At 42.2% G+C, this 16,849-nt stretch overlaps 1 protein-coding gene across 3 annotated transcripts in view; it reads right to left on the reverse strand.

Moving 5' to 3' along the window:
* Positions 1-2,339: 2,339 nt before the first annotated feature.
* The window catches only part of wdr19 (WD repeat domain 19), a 207,555-nt gene continuing 193,045 nt past the window's right edge, over positions 2,340-16,849 (reverse strand). For all 3 annotated transcript variants that reach the window (XM_070870424.1, XM_070870419.1, XM_070870426.1), the window contains 7 exons: positions 15,938-16,062; positions 15,187-15,268; positions 11,612-11,762; positions 9,964-10,087; positions 8,543-8,619; positions 8,131-8,275; positions 2,340-2,484 (listed from right to left, as the gene is read on the reverse strand). In XM_070870424.1, the coding sequence (XP_070726525.1) occupies positions 8,164-8,275; positions 8,543-8,619; positions 9,964-10,087; positions 11,612-11,762; positions 15,187-15,268; positions 15,938-16,062 (671 nt within the window). In that variant the 3' untranslated portion in view covers positions 2,340-2,484; positions 8,131-8,163. The remainder of the gene's footprint in view (positions 2,485-8,130; positions 8,276-8,542; positions 8,620-9,963; positions 10,088-11,611; positions 11,763-15,186; positions 15,269-15,937; positions 16,063-16,849) is intronic.

Genomic DNA, 16,849 nt, shown 5'->3' on the forward strand with positions numbered 1-16,849 from the left:
AATGTGAATATAATTCTACTGTACCCAAACTATTTCCTCTTTAAAAGCAGCCCATTTTCCCACTACAGTTTTGCTTGCCAATCTTTGATTTCAATTTAGCCTGGCTCGATCTGTCCTTATCCCACTGAATTTTGCCTTCCTCCAGTTAAGTATTTTTACTCTAGATTGTTCCCTCTCCTTTTTCTTAATCTAAACCTTGTGATACTATGATCGCTGTTCCCTAAATGTTCACCTACTGACACTTGCTCCACTTGACCTACTTCATTCCCCAGAACCAGATATATGTAATAGTACCTCTGCTCTCTTTCCTAAGTTTTAATATACGTGGATGCAATCCGTCTGGCCCAGGGATTTTATCCTCTCCAAGTTTGATTAGTTTATCAATTACCTCTGCTCTTTCTATGTTAAATATCTTTTGACCTCTTCGTCTAATGTCCACCATATTGGTCTCCTTGGTAAATACCAAGGGCATAGTAATTTAATATTTCTGCCATTTTGCTGTCATTGCTTGTGAGTTTATCATATCCCTTGGTCCGATCCCAATCCTGATTTTTGTTTCGTCTGTAGAATACTTTATATTCCTTGATGATCTAATTTCGTAGTTTCTCTTTGTCTTCCTAATTTTCTTTTGGTATCCTCTCCTTTGTTGTCTATGTACTTAGTGTATGCCTTTTTCTTTAGTTTCAATTTTACATAGAAAATAGGTGCAGGAGTAGGTCATTTGGCCCTTCAAGCCTACACCACCATTCAATAAGATCATGACCATTCACCTTAGTATCCTTTTCCTGCTTTCTCTCCATATCCCTTGAACCCCTTAGCTGTAAGGGCCATATCTAACCTTTTGAATATATCCAATTTTGCCCTTTTTCATTATTTATTCATTACTGGCTAGATTGTTCATTTTCAGTGGATTATATTTCTCCTGGACTCTGATCACAATTTTTAAATGTTTCTCATTGCTATTCTATTTTTGTTTTATCAGTAATTTTTTTTCCAGTTTACTTGCCCTAGTGCCATTCTCATCCCCATAAAATCTTTTTTTCCAATTTATAACTTTGGTCTTTGTCCTTCTCAGTCTTTACCTTAAACCTGTTGTGATTGCTGTTGCCTCGATGTTCCCCTACACTTCTCATCTGATCTGGTTTGTTTCCCCATTACTAGATCCAGTAGGACACTTGCCTCTGAGTCAGAAGGTTGTGGGTTCAAGTCCTACTCCAGGAACATGAGCACATAAATTTAGGCTAACACTCCAGTGCAGTACTGAGGGAATGCTGCATTGGCTTAGGCGGATGTAAAATATGTACAAAAAATGACACGGATTTACATGGCCAACCTAAATATCATAAACATTTTTTAAGCACTATTTTGAAGAAGAGCAGGGGTGTTATTCCTGGTGTCCTGGCCAGCATTTAATCCCTCAATCTACATAACAAAAACAGATTATCTGGTCATTATCACAATGCTGTTGTGGGATTTTGCTTTGCGCAAGTTGGCTGCTGCGTTTCCCACATTACAAGTGATTTCATTGGCTGTAAAGCCCTTTGAGACGTCTGGTGGTTATGAAAGGCGCTATATAAATTCAAGTCTTTTTACTTATCCAGTATGTAAAAAGAAGATTCCTGTATACATTGTAAAAACGCCATCAAGACACCCAGAAGCAATACAAGATCATGAAATCTTCAGAAGGCAGAACTAGTCGCCTTGTCCCAGAGTTGTGACTGGATGAGGAAGAGGGGGAAAGTACAAGGTGATAGCCAGATACTTATCAGGGAGTTGTAAAGTGGACCAAGATTATGAAAGTGTTTCATAAAGTGGCAACATAGGCTCTCAATTTCCACTCGAGATGGACCTACAAATGGCAGGTCTTTGGCTTAAAGATTGCATTTTTGAAAATTTGAGGTGGACTGAATTTAGTCAGACCCAGTGAGGGGATGGTGCTATCTCCCACTCTGTATGCTGTCAAGATATGGGGTCCACTCAATGTGGCCATGGTCTGGAAGATCTCAATTTTAGGGCATTTAAGTTTTAAAATCGGTCTTCCTTAAGGGGGCAGATTAGCAAGGACTTTATATCCAGGCCTGCTAGTTACTCTCCCACATAGCAATGCAGCTCTGTATTTTCCACTAAACTTAATTTGTTTGATGTATTCTTTATAGGACATGCTTTCAAAATTAAAATCTACTACCATGATTTACTCAATCTTTCAAAGGGCAATTCAAGAACATATTGCAGGAGAGTGCAGGCAGATGAGATTGAACAACTCTTATATATTGTTCAGATAACTGGTCTGTCACCATAGAATGTTTTTTTTAAAATCAGGCTCATTAAACAGATTTGCGTTTACTATAAACTTTAATACTAATTTTCATTTCTTCAGAAAAGGGTATTTACATTTTCTGGACATAAATATGCTTAAAAATGAAATGAATTTGGAATGTAGATCAGCTGGGGCTTCAAACAAGATACGAGTGCCTCGGGGTGCATCTGTAAAACAAACAAAACAGTGGGTGTAATTTTCACCACCACTTTGGCTGTAAACTGGCAGAATAGATCGCCTGCCTGCTTTTCATTTCTGCCCCATCATTACCACTCAAGCTTGTGAAGATGAGAAGTTACCCCATTGTGTTTGATTATATAGCAGTTGACTGTACATGACATAGTCGACGTATTTGCTGAGGCATACGAAAGCACGGGCCTTATGCTAAACATCTGTAAGACAAAGGTCCTCGCCGCACAGCATTACTTACACACACCCCCCCCCCCCCCCCCCCGCCCCCAGTCATCAAGATCCACGGCGCGGCCCTGAACAATTTGGACCATTTCCCATACCTCGGGAGCCTCTTGAGAGCAAACGTTGATGACGAGATTCAACACCACCGTCCATGCAGCCTTCAGCTGCCTGAGGAAGAGTGTTTGAAAAACAGGCCCTCAAAACTGCCACCAAGCTCATGGTCTACAGGGTTGTAGTAATACCTGCCCTCCTGTATGGCTCCAAGACATGGACCATGTACAGTAGACACTTCTAGACACTTCAAGTCACTGGAGAAATATCACCAATTATGTCTCCGCAAGATCCTGCAAATCCCCTGGAAGGACAGATGCACCAACATTAGCGTCCTCGACCAGGCCAATGGCCCCAGCATTGAAGCACTGACCACACTTGATCAGCTCCACTGGGCAGGCCACATTGCTTGTAAGCCAGCGTTATACTCGAAACTCCTTCACTGCAAACGAGCCAAAGGTGGGCAGCGGAAATGTTACAAGGACATCCTCAATGCCTCCCTGATAAAGTGCAACATCCCCACTGACACCTGGGAGTCCCTGGCCAAAGACTGCCTTAAGTGGAGGAAGTGCATCTGGGAGGGCGCTGAGCTCCTCAAGTCTCATTGCCAAGAACATGCAGAAATCGAGCACAGGCAGCGTGCGGCAAACCAGTCCCCCCTCCACCCTTTCCCTCAATGACTATCTGTCCCACCTGTGACAGGGACTGTGGTTCTCGTATTGGACTGTTCAGCCACCTAAGGACTCATTTTAAGAGTGGAAGCAAGTCTTCCTTGATTCCGAAGGACTGCCTATGATGATGATGGACTATACAATTAAAATTCATAAGTTGGTGACTTCCAGTTATCTATTGATTATTAGATATTTGCCTGAAGTATTCCATAGTTGATACAAGGCTGAAGCCATCACCCTCTCTTTTAATGTGAACATCAGATCAAACATTTGATGTGGTGGATCAAGTACTGTTGAACTGAAAATGACATGGGTATTTTCAACAAGACATCTAGTTTTAAAAATAATCACATGCACAATACTAAGTCTACAGCTGTCAAGAAAACACAAGCATATGTTAATTTAGTGCAGCTGTTATGGAGTCAAAAGATATTTCCTCCTTTTCAGTTCAAAATGAAGGCAATGTGATACCAACATTCAGTGATTCTCCACTATGTATTATTTAAGTGTTTCACACCAAGTATTATTGACTTGGCAGAGGCCAGATGTTGACCTCGAGTGTCACTTGCAGACAGGTCCTCCAGTTAATGACTGCTGAGAGTGTACCACAGAGCTGGATGACTTGGGTTCACACCACATTCTGAACAAAGTGAACTCAGCTCTAGGTGTCTGGGGAACTACTGAGTAGATGTGAGGACAGAACCGGAATCCTGTTGCTTCACGTTGCTCATATAGGGGTCCTTACCAGAAGGCATTGCAGGGATTGGAAGCAGATCACTGCTCTCGGAAATAGAGAGCCAAATGATTTAAAGAAAAAGACAAAAATATTACAAGTACTGCAAACAACTTTGCTTGTCAGTTAATTGATAAATGGATTTGAACCTGGTTGAAATGTAACACATGGATTAATCATAGAAAACTAGGCACTAGGCAAATTTCTCCCAAAGCAATAACTTGTTTTAAATCAATATATAATAAACTCTCGTTTATCTGGATCGCTTGGGGATTCGGCAATTCCGCGTAAACGAATTTTCCATGAGGGCGAGTTTACATTTTAAAGCTTTATTTGAAGGTGATAGCCACCCACGAAGATTTAGTTCGTGTTATCGGAACGTGAATGTAATAAAATACATGAAAATCGATTCATAACGTCTCAATTAAAAATTATTTTATTCTGTTAAAACTGAGCTTGATTTTGAAAATAGCAATCTTATATCTGCTTGTTTAAATGAATTCATTTTCTTAATTAAAATGTTGTGGATGATATGCAGAACCTCGTGAAGTAAAATGAGAATTCTCCTCAAAAAACCAACAACGTATTTCATTGCTTCTTCAGCACGTGTCCAAGTCTTTTTCTTTTTCTTTTTCTTCAATTTCATTGTCTGAATCGCTCATCTTTTCGTCAGATGTCTTTATTGGTGACTATGCCGATGAGTTCCTCGTCAGTATGAGTTTGTGCTGCATCTGTGTCGATGTCAACATCTATCCACTTAGCAATGTCATCATCTGCTCGGGATTTAAGTGCGTTTGTTTCGTGTACACTGCTGACAATCTGCACGATTTCTGTGACAACCTGTTTTTTTCTTAGTCTGTACATAGAAACCTTCGAATTCTTCGTCATCAGAAACACTGTCTTCGAATATGACATTGGGCCATAACTTGCACCAACACCTCTTCAATGTAACGTTTTTTTACTTCTCTCCATGCCAGAGAGCATGCATAGATGACATCTTTAATATTGTATGCTCTCTGGAAATTAATTTGCACATGAAGTTATTCCTATAGTGGCACTTGAAGTTTTGTATGACACCCTGAATGAGCGAGGTCACATTGGGGTGCAGATAGCATGCGAAGATATTGCCACAACTGGACACTATTTTTAACCCCTGCGGGTGTGCTCTGCAATTGTCCAGAAGCAGCACACACTTTCCACTAGGTTTGCCTATTTTTCTTTCTTGTTTTCTCGAACTTGGGGGACGAATTCTGTTGAAAACCATTCCGTGAATATGTCCTTGTCCATCCATGCACTTTTCTGAGCCTTATAGCTAACTGGTAAATGAGCAATTCCTTTTAAAGCACGTGGTTTCCTTGATTTGCCAATCACAAAGTGGAAGTCTATGTTCTCCAGAGGCGTTGGCACAATTCAAGATTGTTAACCTCCTTATTCATTTTAAAGCCTGCAACTTTCCCCTCCCCTGCTGCAGCCAACGTAGCAGTTGGCAAACACCTCCATAGCAAGCCAGTCTCATCGGTGTTATATATTTGATCTGCGGTCAATTTCATTTCCTACACCATTTCAACAAATGTTATTGAATAATTCTGTGCAGCCTCATTGCTGACTTTTTTTCTCGCCCGACACATCCAGTTGCCGAATGCCATGGCGCTGCTTAAAACGTGTGAGCCCGCCGTCTGAGAAAATGCACTCTTCAGCTAGATTCATTTTCATCTTGAAATCCTTGGCCTTTGCTGTAATCATTGGCCCTGAAAATGCACAACTTCAGACCATTTCAAAGAAAACCATTCATAAAGCACTTGGTCTAGTTTGATAAAGCTTCTGCTTTCACAAGTTCTTGCGGGACATTGCCTTCACGGAGATTCAGAAGCAGCGGTGAAACTTTCTAAATCTTTTGCTTCTTTATATCGTAAATTGTTGATGATTCAACTTCATATTCGTCTATCAAGGTACGCACACTTCTGCCAGCTTCAGGCTTCTTTATAATTTCTAATTTCTGCTGAATGTTCAATACTTTTTGTTTCCTTTTAATGCCACATTTTAAATTGTACACCCAACTGCTTGAACTGCTTTCAATGCGTGTCACAGTTGAAAAGTGAGAAAGTTGTCCACGCCTGCGTCAATTTAGGTGTAATTGATAGTTGAGGTGAGTGAGAGATTCACGTGTGAAACAGTTATTTTAAATTCCGTTACAGCGGGTTTTCAGTTAGATCCGTATCTGGATAAACGAGAGTTGCCTGTATTCCTTTTCACCTGAGAGACTATTTAATTTATAAGTTAGCTAGGTTACAGGAGGGCCTTATGTAAAATGGAACACCAGGTAAGCTGCTGTTGGTGTAAATCTTATTGTAGGATATTGTATGAAACAGAAGAGAACCTGATTTGGAAGGTAACATTTCTTGTGCAGTGTGTAGTCTTATTTTATCCCCTTCTAATTTCCATTTCCCCTTTTCTTGGGTACAATACCACAGATGCCAGCAGCCCTGCAATACCCTGCTCAATTAGCAATTGAACATCTGAGATGTGACAATGAGTATTGGGATGAATCATGTCTGTTGCCACTCTGTATCCATGCATGCACATTTTTCAGCAATTATTACTGGATAGTGAACAGAAGTGGCAACCCAAGCTGAGAAACCCCCCTCTAGGCCATGGAATGATGAGGCTAATTGTAGTGCCAAAATGAGCATATTCAGCACTGACGAGCTACCTTCCTGCTCTATTTCACATTAGGGAGAGCATTCACAACATAATCATTTGTTTCTAAGAGTAGAACAGGCTCAATTATGTACTTGTGCACGTGGAATATAGGGGAAGAAAAGATGCATCAGTTTTGTTTATTTTAAAGGAATACAGTAATGCAGCAGTCTATTGAGCAGGTTGCCTACCAGAGCTTTTGCCCAAAGGATGATGCAGAGTACAGAGGGACTCAATTAGCATTAAAAGAGCACTCCAGAGAGGGTTCATGAAAAAGCCTTGGAGCAATATGTATGTCAATGATACCCTAGGCATATTTGGATGTTGCCATTAAAATAATTTTGATAGTTACTTAGATTAGATTCTAATCCACCAAAGGTTGTCCCATTTACTTGTAACGTTTCAGCCACTAATCTTAAATGTGCAACACTTGCATATCAAATACCAAAAGTTAGCTGCAGAATGAGCTAATGGGTGCATTCGTTCCAGAGTAGGCTGCTGACTGGAAAATTTGATTTAAAAATAACAGGTTCAAAATTAATTTTTATTTTTAGCATTTGCCAAATAAGAGTATTTACCAACAGGCCTTTGCCACTCTGTATCTAGCTACGATGCTTGGGGTGACCAGTCCTCAGATTAGCCTCCTCATTTTCATCCTAGACAGTATCCAGTCTATGTTTAATGAATCAGTTTGGTTAGCTGTCATCTTTGACTCTACTGAATGCCTTTGTTAACAGCGTTAAAATACATGTACCAAAAGAATCTGTACTGTTGGGAACTCAATTTTAAAATGACACAGATTAATTGAAATCAAACACATTGTTGGTAGACTCTTCAAACGGCTGTGCACAATTCAACCAAGAGAAATGCTGTAACCTTATTCTGGGAAAGATTCTGGATTGGAGGTGGTGAAATGCAATCCCTCACCAACATGCACATAAGCGAGCCGAAGGTAGGCAGAGGAAGCGTTTCAAGGACACCCTCAAAGCCTCCTTGATAAAATGCAACATCCCCACTGACACCTAAGTGGAGGAAGTGCATTCGGGAGGGTGCTGAGCACCTCGAGTCTCATCGGCGAGAGCATGCAGAAGGAGTGTGCGGCAAACCAGTCCCACCTGTGACAGAGATTGTAATTCCTGTATTGGACTGTTCAGTCACCTAAGAACTCATTTTGAGAGTGAAAGCAAGTCTTCCTCGATTTCGAGGGACTGCCTATAATAATACATAAGACTGTTCAACTTTTGTACCTTGTGTCTCGTATCTCCATTCAGCTCTTCTCACTAATCAGCTTCATCTGAGAGTAGGTATGGTGCTGGTTCAATGATTTTTGACAGCTGCTCCACACTCAGTTTTTCTGAGCACATAGGACAAGCTTTCTCTGTAGCTAGTAGACTAAGATACAAAAAAAACCCAATGTCTTTAATTTACAATGATGAATGAATCCATTTTTTGTGCTTTCTAATGTTAGAGATGTTAAAGTAAATTGTACCTCTGAAAACAAACTGTTAGAGAGCACAAGTTAGGCTGAAGATCTTTAAGACGCTCCCCCTCCCAGCAATCTTTCTGGTAAAGACCACATTTAAAGCCACAACATCTGGTAATACTACTCCACTTATCAGACTTTACACATTAGAGATATTTTGAATACTATCTACTCACACTTTGAACTCTGAGTACAAGCCAGGAAAATCACAGTGGGGGCAAACTGTCCAGTCATCCTTCACCATATGGCGGCCCTGGTGAAACAAATTCTAAATGTGCACTCTGCCAGCTCCCATTGAATGCTGTGATATACACAGGCTCATTTAAGTTTCTGTTCATACCACAATCCAATGATAACTTTTCAAATAAAGAAATAGTCCAAGATTAAAAAGGTATTTTCCTTGAATATTGCTTCAAAGAAAAATATCCAGTTATTTTTTTTAATTTATTTTAACGTAGAAAAACGGTTAAATTTGTTGGAGGAAAGTCCGCCTCAAAGGAAGCTGCTAATTTACATAGTTTCTAAGCTTTGTTAAGTCACGGTGATTCACAGAATGATAGAATACTTGCTACCTCCTACAATCCTCCAGACAATGAACACCACATATTTAGATCAAAATTTGAGGCTTAGGTATATACAAAATGGCAGTTCTGCTTGGGAGCCTATCCACCTCAAGGCAAAAGTCTGTATATAACTGTTCAATTTTTATTTTAAAAATAATTATACACATCCCAGGATGTATTTGTCAAAAATAGTAAAGCTTAGAAATGATGTGAAAATTAACCGTCAATTGGTGCAATCCTTTAGTTATGTGCAGGCTGGAATTTCAGCTATTCAAATTAATGTTCACAAATCAGTCTGCAAACAGCTGAATGAACAGGTCTTTACCAAGTTTGGAGAGGTTCCATCCAGATCAAAAGAGGGATAAAGAAAAGATTCAGTGATTGGTCAGAAATCAGACCAGTTCTCGGGACACTAACAACATGCTTTAAAGAGATTCCCTCTGCTTGTGTTTGGTAGATTACAATGAATAATAAGTATAGTAAAACCACAATTTGTTATCACAATAATGGGATACATGCTGCCTTCTACACAATGAGTTCACAACCTCTCAGCTGCCCCATCATGGGAGGTGTGAGCTTCCTGTGGGGAGGACTGAAAACTGGAAGGAGAGCCGTCACAGTCACATACATTCATGGCTGATTTCAGAATGGAATTGGTGGATGTGGGAGCAGGTTAGCTGGCTCTATCCGCGTGGAAGAAACAAGGGGAAAGCGATGAATAACTTAAAAATCGGGAGAATCTACTAAAAACAAATAAAAGATGAACTGTTTAAAAACAAACCACAAACTGTATCTATGGGTAGTAGAAGGTGCCAATCCCAAGAATCACTTTCTATTATAACACTTTGAAATTGTGTGATGAACAGTGAGTTTCTGAAGACACAAAAGTGAATGTTCACCCCGCACTCCCTGCTGCCCATCATTAATACTGAAGATGCATCATCTCACAGGAAAACAACATTTAATTTTAATTTGAAAAGCAATTTTGCCCTTTATTATGATGGAGGATGGTGCAGCCATTTTTTCATACTCACAGTTATGATACAGTACGGCAGATTGTTTTTACAACCTGGACACAGTAGCTCACATTCTGGCAACTGAAAAGCACAGTATGGACATGGTGAGGTAAACTCTTCCACCTCCGATGAGTCAGGTCGCCTGTAAAGATTAATCATTTTACTTGTTGCAGAGGTGATGTTTATAATATTGTAACAAGATAAGCTCCTCTCCTCCTTTGTCCACCCAGGGCTCTTCCCTACCTCTCCAGCCTTCCAACATAAGGTCTTTTGTGGTCTCTCAATCCCATCCAAACAAAGTCTCCCAGATTCACTATGAGCAATGCCACAGGAAATCCAATAATTATATTCTCTGATACACAAATATTAGATGTCCTGTGACACTACTTATGGCAAGTCATGTCATAACATAAGAAATAGGAGCAGGAGTAGACCATTTGGCCCCTCGAGCCTGTTCCCCCATTCAATATGATCATGGCTGATCTGATCTTGGCCTCAATTCCACTTCCCTACCCGCTCCCCATAACCCTCGACTCCCCTATCGTTCAAAAATCTGTCTATCTCCACCTTAAATAGCCGCCACAGCTTTCTAGGGTACAGAATTCCAAAGATTCACGACCCTCAGAAGAAATTCCTCCTCATCTCAGTTTTAAATGGTCGACCCCTTATTCTGAAACTATGGCCCCTAGTTCTAGATTCCCTCATGAGGGGAAACATCCTCTCTGCATCTACCCTGTCAAGCCCCCTCAGAATTTTATATGTTTCAATAAGATCACCCCTCATTCTTCTAAACTCCAATGAGTATAGGCCCAACCTGTTCAATGTCTGCGGCTCTCTCCCGCTCTGGGTAAACCACTTTTCTAAAACCTGTCGAATCCCCTGCTCATTGCTGGCTGGTGGGGGCACTGCTGCACGTGCGCACTGGATGTTCCTCCTCCATCGAGTCATGGCTGCTCATCTCGACCACTCATTTATCGAAGAGAATGGCGCTACATCTCTCCTCTCCTGGTATGCAGAGTACGATGGCTGGGTGGTTCTTATTGCCGTCTTAGGCACGGGAGTGGATCCCGGAGCAAAAGGATTCCAGGTAACGCGATTGTAGTTCAGGCCATGTGAAGCCTCGGGCTCCCGTACACAACACATTAAAAAGAGAACACCTCTCTCGTTGGAGGCTCCACAGACTTGTGCCCGTAGACTTTGTGAAACAGGTCGATCAATCATCTCATTCATTTAACAACGGAAGATTTTACACTACATTGTGCATTTAAGATCGTATCTGACTACTATCTGAATTTATATTTATGTAGTGTTCCCTCTAATTCCTTTTCGTGCACGATCCCTTTAAATTTGCTGCACATGCGCAGTATCACTTCCAACAGCTGAAGCTGGTGAGCAGACTGCTCGATACCTTGCGATTGCTGCGCACCTTAGGGGACACATTGCTGTATGGCCTTCAACAGCTGACCAAAACGTGTTAAGTGGACACCTGGTCTAGTATCACACTCATTGCTGCGTGTCTTCATACAGCTAGGTCTGACTATCTTTAACCTGAATTTCTAAACAAGGTGCATTATACCAGAGGCTATCATTTAACACAAGGAGAGGCACCATAAATATGCGAGGACTTTTGAAGATTTCCAAAGTGGCACTTGAAGCTGATGCTTACCTAACCATAGCCTCGATTTTCTTCTTGTATTTTGCATCAATTTTGTTTCTGTACTCTGGTCTCATCAGCATGGCAGCAAAACTAAAGGCAGAGTTCCTCAACCCTGCTCGGTGACATTCAATTACTGTTGATGTCAAAATGGGCACAATATCTGACAAAAAGATGCAAATATGAGCAATGAGCAACCTATAGAGTAAAGGCAACTTTTGAAACTTTTATAGCTGATTTGTGATTTTAATTGCGTTGTAATGCACTAAACAAGGGCCATACAATTTATATCAGAATTTAACAGAGGGAATGAAAGTATAATATCTTTATATAATATCTTTGGTAACTATTAATAGATTTCTTTTTAATCTAGTTTTATGTAGTTGAGTATTCAGATGAGATAACTTATGGTGTCAAATAGAAATACCATGTAATCTCAGCTGAGTTATTAGGAGCACTGTCGAACACTTGCCTCTCCCAGGAGATCTGTGGCTGTGTGAATGGTGGGAGTGATGGTGTACACAAGTTACACCATGCTAGGGCGGGACAGACTTGATTGACCAGTTGGTCTTTACCTGTCGTTTTTTTGTATGTTTGTAAGATGCTAAACCAACAGAAGGAATGAAAACTTAGCTGCGCTCCCATTTTGATTGAAACTTCAGCATCTCTGCTGACCAGGCATCTGTCTGTATGGCCTCTTTGCCAAAGTCTAGGTGTGTATTCTGATAATATATGAAAGGGGCGAATACGATACACGAAAATAACTAATTTTAATTCATGCTTTAAAGAGGTTGAGGTCAGAATTAAGTATTATTCCTCAGGGATATACTTAATAAGAGTGAGACACATAACATATCTTACACTGTGAGGCAAATTGTTTGAGGTTATAAATCTTGTGTTACAACTAGTTAATGCAAATAGTAAACATAAAGGGCCCAAGTTTCCACATGATAAAAAACGGGCGCCCCTCTGAGCTGGGTGCCCGTTTTTTGCGCCTAAAACGGCGTCGGAAAAAAAACGAGCGATTCTGGAGCGCTTTGCAGCTCCTTGTCTGCTTGGCGCGGCGCCCAGGGGGGGCGGAGTCTACACTCGCGCCGATTTTGTAAGTGGGAGGGGGCGGGTACTATTTAAATTAGTTTTTTTCCTGCCGGCAACGCTGCGCGTGCGCGTTGGAGCGTTCGCGCATGCTCAGTGTGAAAAAAACATTGGCACTCGGCCATTTTTGTAGTTCTTTGTAGCTGTTTAGTTTTTGAACATTTTTTAATAAAAGTACATTGGCATCAGCACAGAGGCTTCTTGTAGCAGTGAGAAGGGTGCAGGAAGCCTCAGAAAGTTGAGGCAGCCGTTTCCCGACGACCTCCCCCTTTTGCCGTCGGGAAATGGCTCCTCAATTTCTGAGGCTTCCTGCAGCCTTCTCTCTTTCCCGCCAGTCGTCTGGAATGGCTCCATTCCCTTCCCCCCCCCTCCCCCGCGTTCGGTCGGATCCCTCCTTCTCCTTCTCCCCCTCCCCCCCCCGCGTTCGGTCGGCTCCCTCCCTCCCGCCCGCGTTCGGTCAGCTCCCTCCCCCCCCCTCCCCCCCCCCCCCCCGCGTTCGGTAGGCTCCCTCCCGCCCGCGTTCGGTCGGCTCTCTCTCTCCCGTGTTCGTCGGCTCCCGCATTCGTCGGCTCCCTTCCCTCCCCCCCTTCGTCGGCTCCCTTCCCTTCCTTCCCCCCCCGCCCCCGCGTTCGTCGGCTCCCTTCCCTCTCCCCCTTCGTCGGCTCCCTTCCCTTCCTTCCCCCCCCGCCCCCGCGTTCGTCGGCTCCCTTCCCTTCCCTCCCCCCCCCCCCGCGTTCGGTCAGCTCCCTCCTCCCCTGCCCGCCCGCGTTCGGTGGGCTCCCTCCTCTCCCCCCTCGGCCCGCGTTCGGTCGGCTCCCTCGTTTTGTGAGGCTTGCTGCACCATTCTCCGTGGCTGAAGCACTTTCACACAGGTAGGAAGATGGTTTATTTAATCTTTTCTTTGCTTATAAATGTTTATTCAGGTTTTATTTGTATAATATTTGTATATGCATAAATAAGGATTGATTGTAGAATTTAATGAGTTCCCTCCCCTCCCCCCCACCTCGTTCTGGACGCCTGATTTGTAACCTGCGCCTGATTTTTTAATGTGTAGAACAGGTTTTTTCAGTTCTACAAAAATCTTCACTTGCTCCATTCTACTTTAGTTTGGAGTACATTTTCACTGTGGAAACTTTCAAATCAGGCGTCAGTGGCCGGATACGCCCCCTTTTGAAGAAAAATTCTGTTCCAAAGTAGAACTGTTCTACCTGACTAGAACTGCAGAAAGAAAAATGTGGAGAATTGCTAATTCTAAGATAGTCCATTCTCCACCAGTTGCTCCTAAAAATCAAGCGCAAATCATGTGGAAACTTGGGCCCAAAGTGCTTAATCACTGATTGCAAAACAAAAAAGAGTTTCATAGCATAGTCATTCTGCCCTGGATAAGCACATGAAACATGCAAAGTACAGGTTAAATCTCCCTTATCCGGCACATGGCCTGTGCCGAATAAGGGATTTTACTGGATGAGGGGAGGTCAGCGGCTGGAGGTCGGCGCCCCGGACAGGCCCGAAGTGTCGGCCGGTGGGCCCTCGGCAGGCTGCAAAGGAAGTGTCGGTGGGCCAAATATTGGCGCGGCCCCGGCGAGCCGAGTGTTGGGCAGCCCCAGTGGGCCGAGTGTCGGGGTGGCCCCAAAGTCATGGTAGAGGTCAGCTGTGTTCTGTGCATACACCCCCGGAATCATGCCAGATGAGGGGTGGTGTTGGATAAAGGAGGCCCGGATAAGGGAGTGTTGACACGGCCCCAGCGGGCCGAGTGTTGGGCGGCCCCAGCGGGCCGAGTGTTGGGCGGCCCCAGCGGGCCGAGTGTTGGGCGGCCCCAGAGGGCCGAGTGTTGGGCGGCCCCAGAGGGCCGAGTGTTGGGCGGCCCCAGAGGGCCGAGTGTTGGGCGGCCCCAAAGTCGGGGTGGAGGTCGGCCGTCTTCTGTGTAACATACAGTGGACTATCAATCTAGATTTGAGTGTTTACTTTAGTGATAGTGTTAAAATTCACCATACTGAAAATACTGACTTTATTAGAAAAACAACTGGACCTTGAAATTCTGCAGGAGTTTGCCTGATCTCCCACCGTAACTTCATCAGGAGATTGGCAGAAATCCAAGAGAAATGGTGTAAATGGTTGAAAAAAGCTGTTCATGCTATTTCTTTGGGGATTACGCCTATCTCCAACTGAAGTCACGGTGGGTGATCAGGACAGCTCCCACAGAATTTCCAGGCCCTGCTGTCTCAACTTTTCTCTCAGTAAGTTCCATCTGTTTTATAAAATCAAAGATACCTTAAAAGTGAGAACTACAATAATTCACAATTGAAACATTTACTATTAAGCATACATGCCATATTATACTTGGAACTGAAAATTACTTTATAATTTATCCTACCCCCAGTAAACTATCACTAGTTTGTAGTAATGAAGTAAGATTTGATTTTTGTGAAGAAGCATAAACCATGGCACTTGACCATCCCTTTGTAATTACAACATTCACACGAGATACTTACGAGATGGAAACTTGCTGATGTTGTTTGCAACTCGGATGAGCATCCTTGCTCCTTTCATGTGGTCTCCACGCTTTACATGAGTCTAGAAAGAGAAAAGAAGTCTTCAAATAATAAAAGAATAGAAACAATCATCTCTAAACAATCCCTGCTAAAAGTTTAATTCTACTCATGCTTTCCCTGAATTGGAACAGCTATTTTCGATGTTGTAGACCATTTTTCTTATAAACCTACTTCAATAATTGAAATCAATGTTTAACTCACCTCTTCAAATCTTGGCCACTAGGTGCAGAGAGGAGGAATGTAGGAGTTTTCCTTCCCTCTCTGAGGAAATACATAGCCTTCCACCACCCCAAATTAGATGAGAGACTCTCTGGGCATGATGGTGTCAAACGGGCGATATTGGATCAGCTGCCAATTATTCGCCTCTCCTGATTCTCATTGCATTGACTTTTGGTAGATGGCATATTTTGAAGGTATGATTAAACAAGAATGTTCTATTTACAAATGTAGTGTAGTGTGGGAACTATCATCCTACAACTGGCAGCATATTTCCATTGATAGTTCATAAAAGCCCTTTATATCCAGAATGTGATAAACATGCTGAAGCACATTAGAATGCACCAGTTAAGAGTTGACTGTTAAGCACATGAATATTTTCAAACTACCAATGCCAAGAAAACATACCGTACTATGCTCATCAGCATGAAAGCTCCCATACTAATAGTATACATGAATGGTTTTAGTTCCCTACCTTTACCAGAATGTAGCTGTGCAGAATCATAAGGTTTGTTACCATTTCTGAGGGGATTTTGATTTTCTGTGCTTTGAGCTCTGTGTACATACTAAATAGCACATCATGCGCATTCCTGTAGTTTCCTGAAACAAATCAAATGATATAGTAAATCTCATTGTCTTCTCAGTATCTGCCACTTGCATTGAATTTTGCAGTTTACTCTTTGGCACTTAGAGTATCACTATCTTTTTGGCTACTGGGGATTTAAAGTTATTGGGGTCAAGTTTCGGCCTGAGTTGCTCCTGATTTTTTGGAGCAACTGATTTAGAATGGAGTATCTTAGAAATTTGAATTCTTGGCATTTAGTTTGCTCCAGTTCTAGTCAGTTAGAACAGTTTCACTTTGGAATAGAATTTTTTTTTCAAAAGGGGCGTGTCCGGCCACTTATGCCTGTTTTCAAAGTTTAGACAGTGAAAACTTACTCCAAACTAACTTCGAATGGAGTAAGTGAAGATTTTTGTACGTTCGAAAAAACCTTGTTTACACTTTAGAAAATCAGGTGTAGGTTACAAATTAGGTGTAGGGAAAGGGGGGGGGGGGCTAGGGTTTAGAGGGAAGTTTACAAACATTAAACACTTCAGTTTTACAAATAAAGAGCCATCATCAATAATAAATGATAAATACATCAATAAATCAACCAATAAATCAATCAAAAAATTAATAAAAAATAATTTTAAAAAAAATCAATAAATAAAACATTTCTACTTACCGACTGCAGCACTGGGAGTCCTCCAATAGCATGCTGGGACGGCTCCCCCCAGTGTGTCTGTCAGTGTCTCTATCTCTCTGTCTGTCTGTGTTTCTGACAGCGAGGGGAGGGGGGATGGGGAGGGGGGTGGAGGAGGAGGGAGGGGAGGTGGAGGAGGCATG

The sequence above is a fragment of the Pristiophorus japonicus genome, chromosome 2 (genome assembly GCF_044704955.1).
Source record: "Pristiophorus japonicus isolate sPriJap1 chromosome 2, sPriJap1.hap1, whole genome shotgun sequence".
Lineage (NCBI taxonomy): Eukaryota > Metazoa > Chordata > Chondrichthyes > Pristiophoridae > Pristiophorus > Pristiophorus japonicus.